Below are 13,032 nucleotides of genomic sequence, written 5' to 3'. Positions count from 1 at the left end.
TTCCCTGGAAAAAGAAATGGCAACCCACTCCAGTATCTTGCCTGGGAAATCCCATGGACAGAGGAGCCTGGCAGACTCCAAAAGAGTCAGACATGACTTAGCAACTAAAGCACAACAACAACGTGTTAAGTTACCTGGTCCAGGCAGTGAGACTCAGCAGATACAACTGAGGTCACTGATCAGCTGGCTCTGAGTTAATCAAAAAGGAGTTTATTCAGTTATGCCAAATGTAAACCGATGACCCCATCGAAAGCAGAGTGTTTTCTCTGGCTGGTAGGAGAAGAAGAAATCAAAGAAGTTTCAAAGTGTAAGAAAGATTCAGGGAGTTGCTGTGATCTGAAGATGGGGTGGGGGGTCAGGTGATAAGGAATTCAATCACCTCTGGAAGCTAAATGTGGCCCCACCTGACAGCCAGCAAGGAGACAGGGACCAGACTCCCGTGAACACAAGGAACTGGGTTCCTCCAGCAACCTGAATCGGAGAAGGCAATGCCACCCTACTCCAGTATTCTTGCCTGGAAAATCCCATGGATGGAGGAGCCTGGTGGGCTGCAGTCCATGGGGTCGCAAAGAGTCGGATACGACAGAGCGACTTCACTTTCACTTTTCACTTTCATGCATTGGAGAAGGAAACGGCAACCCACTCCAGTGTTTTTGCTGGAGAATCCCAGGGATGGCAGAGCCTGGTGGGCTGCCGGCTATGGGATCGCACAGAGTCGGACACGACTGACGTGACTTAGCAGCAGCAGCAGCAGCAACCTGAATGCACATGGAAGCAGACTCCCACCCAGAACCTCTGGAAAGAGACCCAGCTGGACCATCCCTGATTTGGGCCTTGTGAGGCCCTGTTGGGATACCAAGCAAACCCACTCAAACCTCTGACCTACAGACCCTCATGGAGGTGTTGCTTCAACCACTCAGTGTGTAGTAACTTGTTACACACAAATGGAAAGTGAGTCCAGGTTCTGGCCCCTGGAAATGGGGTGCTGCCACAGCCATCACCTAGTCTAAAGTTCACCCATGACAGCATCTGGGACTCACTGAGGTGGGAAGATTCCTTTTGCTTCTATTATTTTTCTAAAACAGTATCAAATAGAGAGTGTATCCCTTAATTCTCCAGGAAATGTTTCTTCTATTTTTTAGAGCTATAGCTAAATTAACTGTTTGCTCGAAAAAGAGTCCCAATCAGCAAATTCTAACTCATATGTAAATAAACGTGAACTTTTCAATACTAGCCACCGTACACTTTGAGTTTGGTACACTGTCCGGGCTTCAGGTCCCCTAGAAGCTGCAGTATGGTGTCCAGGAGCACCCGACTCGAGTTAACCAGGAATTCACGGCCACTGGCTATGGCAGCTACATCTGCAACAGAAAGAGGACACAGAGCGTCAAAATCACCGCTACTTCAAAACCTAGAGAAGTCTGTCCAAGACAGAGGAGTGTTGCTGTCTTTCTTCTAACATACCTAGTGAACACAGAATAGTTAGCCACAGAGCCAGCAGCCAGAACAGGGTAACTGGGAAGCACGGCAGTTACTAAGAAGGTGAGCAATGCTCACTGTGATTAGCAAAGGGCTGGGTAGTGGAACAGAGCGCTGGGTCTACATACAGCTGCAGTCTGGCCACAGCACAGCAAGTGGACACCAGGCTCCAGAATACTGGATAAACAGCTATGAGCGGTCGGGGTCCAAACAGAGGGTAGGGACTGATAGCTTGATCTGGGACCAAGGACACTAAAATACACTTTCAACCCTAGGTGTGAAATTCTGGTGACTTTAAACTAGAATACCAAACTGAAATCGTGAGGTCAAGAGAGACCAGGACAAAAACTGATTACAAGAAAATTTTTTTGTATCAATTGTACATACCATTGTGGGTCAGCAAGTGTCACCTTTCTTCATGCTTGAGGTCCCACAGAACCAAGAAGGAAACCAGACCAAGTCATCACCCTGCCTCCCCAGGGACACTGGAGCTAACACTGGCTCTGTCACACTCCCAGATACCTACAAGGACACGTCAGTAATCCAGAATATTTATGTATGTGCCAGTACGATTTCTCCTTGGCTAGGTCTAACAATAAAGCATGATTCAGAGTGACTGAAATTCCTAACCCACATGAGCCGGTCTGGCTGGAGGAGACAGGGCAGCAGCACCCGCAGGCTTCTTCTGGCCTCACCGGATGCGCTTCCAGTTAACTGTGGTGTTCACTGGATGGTTCTGGCAAGACCCTGTACAAGTTTAAGGAACTGTTCTTCTATTTTTCATTTGCTAATAACTATCAAGAATGGAGGATAAATTCTATCACTGACTTGCTCTGTCTTTGACTAATTGTAATCTAATAGCAGAATATAAATTTCATCTATGCTAGCAGGCCAACCCTATGGAACCAGATCCTGGACATTCCTGATCAAACGAGAATATTAAAGTCTCCTAAACCTAAAAGATTTGTTCCCATTTCTGCTTGGTATTCCAGCAATTTTTGCCTCATAATTGCCTCATGCTATTAAATTTGGAATATAGTTTCATGACAGCGATAACTTTACTGAAGACAGGACCCTTCACTGATACAAATGTAATCTTATTTGTTCAATGAATTTGAACCTGATGACTATATTTTCTATCACAGGAAACACTCTAGATTTACTAAAGAAATACCTGGGGGGACATGAAGCATTGGGCAACGTAAACTCAAAGTCATTTTAAGTAAGTTTTTGGAGATGACATTCTTCATATTAAAAAAGGAAACACACATTCTAGCTGCCTACTTTAGTAGTTTCCAGAGATGGCTTGCCAACAAACCATGCCTCTGGTCTGCAGGCCTTGTGTTGTTCCTGACTTGTGTATGAACCAGAACGCAACCCACCTGCTGCACGACTTTCAAGGCAAGACAGAAAGAACCTGGCAGCTTGCCAGTTGCTCTAGGAACCCTGATTGCTAGGAAGGAAATCTAACTCTTGCTGAGATGCAACTACGTTCAAGTATACCATGGAGAGGCCCGAGGAGAGGCCCGAGATTTCACAAGGAGAGGAGGAGGCCTGCTCACCCCCAGCTATTCTACCCACAGCAATGTGAATCAGCCCAGCTGAGGTCCCAGTCAGCACAGAGCAGCAGCAGATCCTCCCTGCTAAGTCCAGAACAAACTGCAAGTTCTCGAGAGAAATAAATGACTGCTATTGTTTAATGACAAGGTTTGGGGGCAGTTTGTTACACAGCAATAGATAACAGAAACATCACTAACATGTCACTGAAGAAAAAAGTTACAGAGCAAAACGTACATTGTACCAGAGCAAACACCACCACCCAACAAGACACAGCAACTTTACTGGTGAGTGAGGTTCCTTCCCATGTGTATCCAGTATTGTAAGGGTGAAGGCCAATCTTCCCTTTCACTAAACACAGATGAAGGAGCAACTATGAAGTAAAATGAAAGTGAAAGTGAAGTCGCTCAGTCATGTCTGACTCTTTGCGACCCCATGGACTGTAGCCTACCAGGCTCCTCCGTCCCTGGGATTTTCCAGGCAAGAGTACTGGAGTGGGTTGCCGTTTCCTTCTCCAGGGGATCTTCCCAACCCAGGGATCGAACCCAGGTCTCCGGCATTGCAGGCAGACGCTTTACCATCTGAGCCACCAGGGAAATAAATGTCAACAAATTTCTACACTGACAGCTCCGGTAATTATCAGTCTGTCTGGGATACTCATGAGTTAGCCCTAGGACTGTGAAGGATTGCTGGTTTAATTTTCTGTTAAACTGCACATTTTTTTCTCCTCTAGGTTCATTTTTCTTCAAAGTTTATAGGTATTTCTAGAAGTTACCATAGTAATTATATAATTTAAGAAATGAAACTAGTGTAAATTGCATATGCTGATAAAAAATATAAAAAGTTGAAGGGTATTATGTTTGATACTTTTGCTTTACCTTGTAATTATTTTGTCTTATTTTTTATCATAGGAATCATAATAAGGTACTGACATAATAATAGTAACACAGATCAATGGTAGAAGTGAGAGTCCCGAAATAAACAGTCAAATTTATGATTAACTGATTTTCAAGAATGGGATCAAGACAACTGAATGGAGAAAGGATAAAAGAATAATCTTCAACAAATGGTGCTGGGAAAACTGGATAGCCACATGCAAAGAAAAAAGACTGAACCCCTACCTTATACCATACATAAAAATTAACCCAAAATGGATCAAAGAGCCAAAAGTGTGAGCTAAAACTATAAAACTCTTAGAAGAAAACACAGGGGTAAATCTTCATATTCCTGAATTAAGCCAATGACTTCTTATATATGACAACAAAAAGCAAGTAACTAAAGAAAAAAATACACTGGATATCATCAAAAAGTACCACTTTAGTGCTTCAAAGGACACTACCAAGAAAGCGAAAAGACAACTACAGAATGACAGGAAAGTTTTGTAAATAATATACCTGATAAGGGACTGGTATCTAGAATATACAAAGAACTCTAACAACTCAATAATAAAAAGACAAATGACTTAATTTTGAAATGTGCAAAGGACTTAAATAGACATTTCGCCAAAGACAAGATACAGACGGCCAACAAATCCACGAAAAGATGCTCAACTTGCTTCACGGGGTCAGATACATCTCCACCATGGAAAAGTGTGTGCTCAGACTGTTAGGCGTCCAGTCACAGAGAAATCAAGGGCCAGGCCTATGCTGGCAGAGCTCCACTGCCAGCCAGGTGCTATAACCTGTTGACCCACCATGAATTAAAGAGCTCCAAGCAGAACCCCCAACTTTCCAAAATGCATCTACAAGTGTAATTCCTGTCTTTCAATTTGTTCAGATTCCTTCCCTTAACACTCAACTGCACTCTCGGGAAAGACAGACTCCCAGCACCTTTCATTTCTCCCAATCTCTAACTGTCATTCTGAGACCATCATCAACCCCGCACTCTGGACACAGCTCCTGCAAAGTTTAATGGATAGGCGTTTATTTTGTAAATGAAATGGATAAAGAAAAGGCACTACAGAAGGAAAATTTTTAGAGTCCTAGAAAACTCTCCTACACACAAATTACAACCAATCTGAATCTTATTTGCCCATACTATGTATGATTCAAGAAACAACTGCAAAATTAACTATAACCCCAGAACCCCTATCAGTGAAAGGCTCTATTGCTGTGTCCAACTCTTTTAGCATACTAGGTACCTCCCTGTCCTTCACCATCTCCTGGGTTTGCTCAAACTCATGTCCATTGAGTTGATGCCGCCATCCAACCATCTCATCCTCTGATGTCCCCTTCTCCTCCTGTCCTCAATCTCACAGTCCTCCTCTTACATTCCTTTAATCTGGAAAACTCTAAGACTGACTGTGCTTAAGTGAAAGAGGACAGTGAAAAAGCTGGCTTAAAGCTCAACATTCAGAAAACGAAGATCATGGCATCTGGTCCCATCACTTCATGGCAAGTAGATGGGGAAACAGTGGAAACAGTGGCTGACTTTATTTTTGGGGGGCTTCAAAATAACTGCAGATGATGATTGCAGCCATGAAATTAAAAGATGCTTACTCCTTGAAAGGGAAGTTATGACCAACCTAGACAACATATCAAAGAGCCGAGACATTACTTTGCCAACAAAGGTCCATCTAGTCAAAGCTATGGTTTTTCCAGTGGTCATGTATGGATGTGAGAGTTGGACTATAAAGAAAGCTGAGCACCAAAGAATTGATGCTTTTGAACTGTAGTGTTGGAGAAGAGTCTTGAGAGTCCCTTGGACTGCAAGAAGATCCAACCAGTCAATCCTAAAGGAGATCAGTCCTGGGTGTTCATTGGAAGGACTGATGTTGAAGCTGAAACTCCAATCCTTTGGCCACCTGATGTGAAGAGCTGACTCGTTTGAAAAGACCATGATGCTGGAAAAGATTGAAGGCAGGAGGAGAAGGGGATGACAGAGAATGAGATGGTTGGATGGCATCACTGATTCAATGGACATGAGTTTGGGTGAACTCTGGGAGTTGGTGATGGACAGGGAAGCCTGGTGTGCTAGGGTTCATGGGGTCGCAAAAGAGTTGGACACAACTGAGCAACTGAAACAAACTGAACTGAACTGAATACGCTTATCTTTTAACTGAGCCGACTATGCTTATCTTTTAACTGAGCCAGCTACAAAAGGGACATGAGTTTCAAGGAAACACTCCAATTCCACAAAACAACAGCTTCTTATCTTGGTCACACTCTGTCAACTGATGGAAGGGCATTATCTAAGGAGAGATTACAAAGTATCCCCAATTATCCAAGACAAACCACTGAAAGACAATGTCTGGGATTAACTGGATATTGTAGATAACAGGTATCAAATTCTCCTGAATTAGCAAGACCTCTATATAGATAGACAACATCAAACATGTCAGATCCACGCCCAGGGGACACAGAAACCAAAAAAGTTTTCAGCATCTCAAAATAGCTCTCTGTATTTACCTCTAACATCCCAGATTATCATAAACTTTCTATGTACAAGACAGGTTAAGGCCATGATACAGGGCAGTGGTTCTCAAAGTGGCAAGGGAGCACAATTTTGCCGCTAGGAGACACCTGGCAACCACTGGAGACACTCTTGGCTGTCACCCCAGGGGCTGCTCCTGGATTCTCAGGGCAGAGTGAACGGATGTTCCTAAACTCTACAGTGCAAAGAACACCCCCAAACAGAGCATTTACTGCTGAGGCTGAGAAACACTGCTCTCAGGACAGTTACTCAAGGATATGGCATACAGTGAAGGCCAACTGGCCCTCAGAGACTATCACCTGACCCCAGACACAAGGCTCACAGCCTCGTTTCTCAGAGCACCTGCAGTCCAGGGCTGGGGCAGACCTTAATCTTCATCTGGGGGCCTAAGCCTCTCTTTTCAGAAGACAAAGCTGGGGGTCACAGTGTAAAGAGCACAGGGCTTGTCAGTGGTGGAAGAGGAACTGGACTCTGCTCCCCTGTGTCAGTGCAAGCACGTGAGGGTGGGAATCAAGAGGCAGAAGCACAGAGGGACCAGGAGCAGCGCTGGTCACTGACACTGGGGCACGCTGCTATAAGCTCTGGGCAACTATTACATCCATGACAGATAAGCTGGATCCAGTCCTGCCACAAATTATCAACAATCAAAAAAGTAATTTGGGGGAGTTCTCTGGCAGCCTAGTAGTTAGGATTCGGCACTCTCACTGCTGGGCCCAGGTCCTCCCTGGTCGGGGAACTAAGATCCCACAAGCTGTGAGGCATGGAAATAAAAAGAAATTTTAATTCGTTAATCACTACCTAAGGGCTTCCCTGGTGGCTCAGTGGTAAAGAATCTGCCTGCCAGTGCAGAAGAAGTGATTTCGATCCCTGGGTCAGGAAGATCCCCTGGAGAAGAAACTGGCAACCCACTCCAGTATTCTTGCCTGGGAAACCCCATGGACAGAGGAGCCTGGTGGGCTACAGTCTATAGGGTCACAAAAGAGTTGGACACAACTTTGAGACTAAACAACAACAATCATTACCTAACACTGTTTGAATGAATAAACCCAGAATTTAGAGACAAGGAGTGCAATTATAACTTCCAAATAGTCAAAAAGTAGAAAAGGTAGTCAGAAAAGTAAGTTTTCCATTTGTAAGCTAAGCAAGTTAACCTTCACAGGGTTGCGATAACAATTTGCCATCTCCTTTTAAGTTCTATATGTGTCCACTTATAAAAGTTGTAGAAAACAATCGCACACCCTGTGTTAAACAGGACCCTGGGTTACAATATGCTACAACTTACCCATAGCTCAGTAACATGCACAACAATGTGTAAGGTACTGAGCAGGCATTATAAAAATAACGAAGAAAATAAAGTCCAGAGAACTGATATCCCAGGAAGTGGACTAGCTGGGCCTAAAAATCCATACTCTGTATTACTATTAATCTATTATTAACAACAGTGACTATGGATAAGAAAAATTCACTAATTTCACAGTTTAAACCAATCTCTGACAGCCAGTTTTTGCTTAGGACACAGTAAACTGAAAAGAGCGACACCTCCATTCTTTAAAAAGAGGCGGGTAGATAATTTGAAAAATCACAACTTATCCTGAACACATCAGAGTTGAGGTTGCAGAATCAACCGACTGACAGAAAAAATAGGAAAAGGCAGGGGCTGCAAGGAGAAATGGGAGGCCAGCACCTGCTCCCCAAGGGTGGACACTGGACACCAGACAGGCCAGCCAGGAAAATTCAGCTAAAAGGCACAGCAAACTGCCAGACAAGCAGCTGCTTGGTGCTGATGGTGGGCGGAGGGGCTGGCTGCAAAAGAAAGGTGGTAGGGGGGAGACAAGAGGGAGGAAATGGAACTTTTCCACATCTTCACTGTGGTGGTAATGTGACTGCATGCATTTGTCAAAACTTACAGGATTGCAACAAGGTGAAAAAAAAACCTGTAATGGGCGAGTTTCCCACAGGTAAGTTTACAAGGCAGAGGATCTGTCTGATAGCTAACCGAGGCATCTGCTGGTGGAACAGTCTTGGTGTCTGAGACATGGAAGGCCCCGAGGCCTCGGGGGAGCAGCAGTAAACACCAACACAAGCGCGTAAACGTTGCATCACGGTCATCAGCCTGTAAGTGGAATGCAGACATGCCCACTTCTGACTCTTTGTGAGGGCTCCTAAGTGAGCCACTCCAGGTAGGGAAAAACGAAGCCAAGTTGAGCTTGTCAGCTGAGCAACAGGCTGGCTTTGCCCACTGGCCCATGACCTCACCACTGCACACCAGCTGGCAATTGAAGCAATTCAAAATCACAACTCAGCAGAATGGAAAGTCACGTACATCACAGACTTTTGGAGTCACTTGCAAACAGCAGAAAATCTAACCATCAAATTTGCAAGTATTAAACATTCTGCTAAAAAAGAGACCCCAGGGACTTCCCTGGTGGTCCAGTGGCTAAGACTCCGCACTCCCAATGCGGATGATCCAAGTTCCACCCATGATCAGGGAACTAAATCTCACACACTGCAACTAAAGATCCCACGTGCCACCAAATAAATAAACCAAGACCTGGGGCAGCCAAATACCCAAGTATTTATTTAAAGAAGTGCTGGGAGCTGGCATGAGGAGTCCCGCCCATGGCAAAGGTCATGAGGTTAACCTTAAGGGAGCCTCACTGAATCTGCTCGTGCGTCTGCCCCCAAAACCAGAGTTTGCCTGCCTTGCTGCATTATGCCTTTCACCTATACTTCTGACATTACGGGGGGCTATCCCCACCACCTCTCTCTGTAAAGGAGTTAACTTAAGACTCCAGTTAATAAATCTCCTGGGCGTGGTCCAAAAATTCCTCTGATGGCTCTCTAGCCTGCCTGACAGGATTATCCAGCCACATGTGATTGTTTACAGCCTCCCAACCGTGAGAGGCATGAGATGCTTTAAACTTTCTAAAAACAGATTCTTTTGAGAAGCTAGAAAATTATTAGTATAGTATTAGTGAGTTAGTTAGAAATTACGTTGGTAAGGGGTTTCATTGCTGAGTTAATGATTGCCACCAGGCCTCCATATCCTTAGGCACCTGGGAGTATGTTAATCAATGTAATTGGAATGTAGAAAAAGAAATATAGTAGTTTTGATGTTAGCAATACTAGACTTTTTGAGTTAATGAATTTTCTCTTTTGTTATATATAGATCACTGTACTCTTCTTTCTTTGTTATAAATCACTGTGTCCTTGCTATGTAAAAATGTAACTTTATCACTATCTTAAGACTAAATAGATCTTAAGGGGAACAAGTTTTCTGATTGATTAACCTTTATCAATAGAAAGAAAGGTGGGGCCATAAAATGTTGATCGGTCTCCAGATCAGAAGATATTGTAAAACAAATGTAAGACCCTTGTAAGAACAAAGATATGCTGAGACTATGTATAACTAAAAGTATAAAAGTGGATTTGGAAAATAAAGAAACGGACCAGCTCCTGGAAAGACTGGTTTCCCCTGTGTGGTCTTTCCGCGTTCTCTTCTTTTCTGGCTGAATTCCCATCTGGAGCGTGGCGGCTCACCATGTCTACTTACTTGTCCTGACTTCTAAGACCCACGCGAGAGGGAGCCCAAGGCGGGGCACCCTCTGCTATTTAAGCGGGTGCTGGTGGCCTACGTAGGTGGTGCAAACTCCTTGTCTTGGAGTTTTATTGGTTTTCCACATAAACAAAGTTTTTCAGCCCCTTTTCCCTACTTATTTTCCTACTACAATATTTCTTTCTAATCTCCCTCCATATCTTTAATTAAGCAATTAGTTCCTCAGACGCTGACACCGTCTCTGTTTCGATCCAGCGGGGCTGGACCCCAGCAAAGAAGAAAAGATATCTTATAGAAATTTTAGAAGGTGGAGCAGTGCAAGCCTCAACCAGCTGAAGAGGCTATGATGAAAGTGCATGAGGCCGTCCTCCAGCAGACAAAGGCCAAATCAGGATTGGACAACACCCGGGTCTCAACATCTGCCCATGAAGAATATCACCGGCTCTTAAAGGCTTATGAAGAAATTGTCTACATGAGATCTACTGCATTAGGATTTCAGTAGATGAAGAAAAATAACATTTCCCCTCTATTTAAGAGCAGAAAATCACCCTAAGAGGAGCATAGCATACAGCAGATGAAAGAACAATGTAAAAAAGTAAGTCATAGCACTATAACTATTTCACTGACTTCAGAACAAAGAGCCTTAATACTCACTAGTATGTACCACATTCCACTATATTAGCATTAATTATTTAGTCATCTGGCTTTATCCTTTACAGCAGTTTTGCCGTTAGAATTCTATCTAATCGTAACTATAATCTTTGGGGAAAACTCACTAAAGAGACAATTTAGATGTTTTGGAATTCTTTAATTACAGCAGCACGTCGATGGACGTGAGTTTGAGTGAACTCCAGGAGTTGGTTGATGGACAGGGAGGCCTGGCATGCTGCAATTCATGGGGTCGCAAAGAGCTGGACACAACTGAGCAACTGAACTGAACTGAACTACAACAGCAAAACAAGAGCAAGAGCCTACCTAAAGCTCTGCTTAAGGCTTTTACTTTAGGCAGATATAAGTAAATGACGATGATGCCAAACAACGAGTAGCTAAACATACAGTTTTGACTTCTGTCAACATACAGAACTGAACAGAACATGCAGCGCCATCCTGCTTCCTAAGGTGAGCGGCTCATACTCACTGATGCCTTCTTATCAGAGGCACCCGGGCGACGCGCCACCACACACACCCGGCCCCAACCCCAGCCACTGAGCCAGCGTCTCCAGGGCAGGAGCCTCTCTGAACCAGAGGGGTTCATGCGCACACACCCTGACTGTGATCACTGCTCTGGAATACATTCCCGAAAGTCACTACGTTCACAGGGAATTACTCACTTGTTACGATTCCGGCTAAAGCAAAAACAAATTGATTTTCATCAGAATCCAGCTCCTTAACATCCCCATCCAGTGACTTCACAAAACTCTCCATTGTTTGACCAGTGATGTTGAAAAACTTCAAAGCTTTATCCTGAAAGTTTAGAAATGAGAACGTCACAACCTTTCAGGGCTAACAGCAGGAAAACACTTTCAAAGTGAAGGACACAGAAAACTCCAGTTTTAATTACAGAAGCAGTATTTTAAAACCTGTTCCCTCGTTAAAACTTCCCGTTGAAAAGATCAAGAAAAAAAGAGGTTTGGGGCATATAGAAAAATTACCTTGAAGACTGAAATAGTTGTAGTAGTAGTAGTAGTAGTATTAAAGTCGCTAAGTTGTATCCAACTCTTGCGACCCCATGGACGGTAGCCTGCCAGGCTCCTCTGTCCATGGGATTCTCCAGGCAAGAATACTGGAGTGGGTTGCCATTTCCTTCTCGAGGGGATCTTCCCGACCCAGGGATTGAATCTGGGTCTCCTGCATTGCAGGCAGATTTTTTTACCGACTGAGCTATAAGGGAAGCCCATACATATGGGAAACAGTTCAAATTTATACAATGACAGAAGTACTTGGACAAATTCACCCAAAATATACTAGAAATATACCAGAAAAATAGGTTATCTATTCTAGGCATGAAACCAGAGGTTTTCAAACCTTTGGCAGAAAGTATTTTTCAAATAAAATCTTAAATGAAACCTCAACACATATAAGACAGCAAACAGGCTCATCTGGCATTTAAGACTCTTTGTGACCCCATGGACTATAGCCCACCGGGCTCTTCTGTCCATGGGAGTTGCCAGGTCAGAAGACTGGAAGGGGCTGCCATTTCCCTTCCAGGGGACCTTCCTGACCCAGCGATCAAATGCGGGTCTCCTGCATGGAAGCCCATTTAAGTCTCCATTCCTCAGCAAAGAGTTTCCAAGTTCACAGAGCCTTGAAAGCACTTCCTTGGGGGAAGGAGGAAGAGGAGGCAGGGTTCTAAGAAACGGTCTGAAAACCAGAGCCTGTACAATGGCACAAGAGAACTACATGAGGTGATATAAATATCCTTACTGGATTGTGGAGATATTACACACCTCCAAAAATTAGCTGAAGAACACTAAGTTGTACACTTACAATAAATGAATTTAATGATACATAAGTTATACCTTAAGAAAGCTCAATAAACTTTAAAATACACTTACTGCCTCCACCATTTCTATCTCTACAAGTGACGAGTAAGTACTATACTGGCCCTCCCCTCAACCATCCACCCTGGGTGTTTACTTCCATTCAGGACCACACGATCGCCCAGAGTCAGGGCGCAGTCTTCCTAGGCTGTCATCCTCTCAGCTGGGGAGGCCATCGTGTCACCAGTCAGGCTTCGACCACACAGCTCTCCCACTTCCCATCCCCCTATTCTATCACTTGGGGGGGAGGGGGGAGGGGCGGCTCCAATGATGTCTTCCTGGCCAGTCTCCCCATCCACAGCCTCACCCTCCCTCCATCCTCATTCACTGTCAGGTTAAGCTGCCCAAATTCTCTTGTCACTCTTTCATTCAAACAGCCTTAAGGAATCCTGCCCCAGAGGCCTTAGGAGTCTGCCCTGGACTGCTCCATCAACACACTAACCCCTACCCTGTGTCAGGAGACTCACA

At 44.2% G+C, this 13,032-nt stretch overlaps 1 protein-coding gene across 1 annotated transcript in view; it reads right to left on the bottom strand.

Moving 5' to 3' along the window:
• The window catches only part of LOC120883082 (heat shock transcription factor 2 binding protein), an 85,262-nt gene that overhangs the window by 46,592 nt on the left and 25,638 nt on the right, over nt 1-13,032 (bottom strand). The window contains exons 6-7 of the mRNA XM_040267011.1: nt 11,356-11,488; nt 1,244-1,361 (exon numbers count right to left, since the gene is read on the bottom strand). Coding sequence (XP_040122945.1) covers nt 1,244-1,361; nt 11,356-11,488 — 251 coding nt within the window. The remainder of the gene's footprint in view (nt 1-1,243; nt 1,362-11,355; nt 11,489-13,032) is intronic.

Source organism: Oryx dammah, unplaced genomic scaffold (genome assembly GCF_014754425.2).
Source record: "Oryx dammah isolate SB20612 unplaced genomic scaffold, SCBI_Odam_1.1 HiC_scaffold_2, whole genome shotgun sequence".
Taxonomy (NCBI): Eukaryota; Metazoa; Chordata; class Mammalia; order Artiodactyla; family Bovidae; genus Oryx; species Oryx dammah.
Note: the sequence above shows the minus strand (reverse complement) of the source record. Positions and strands in the feature narration are given on the sequence as shown.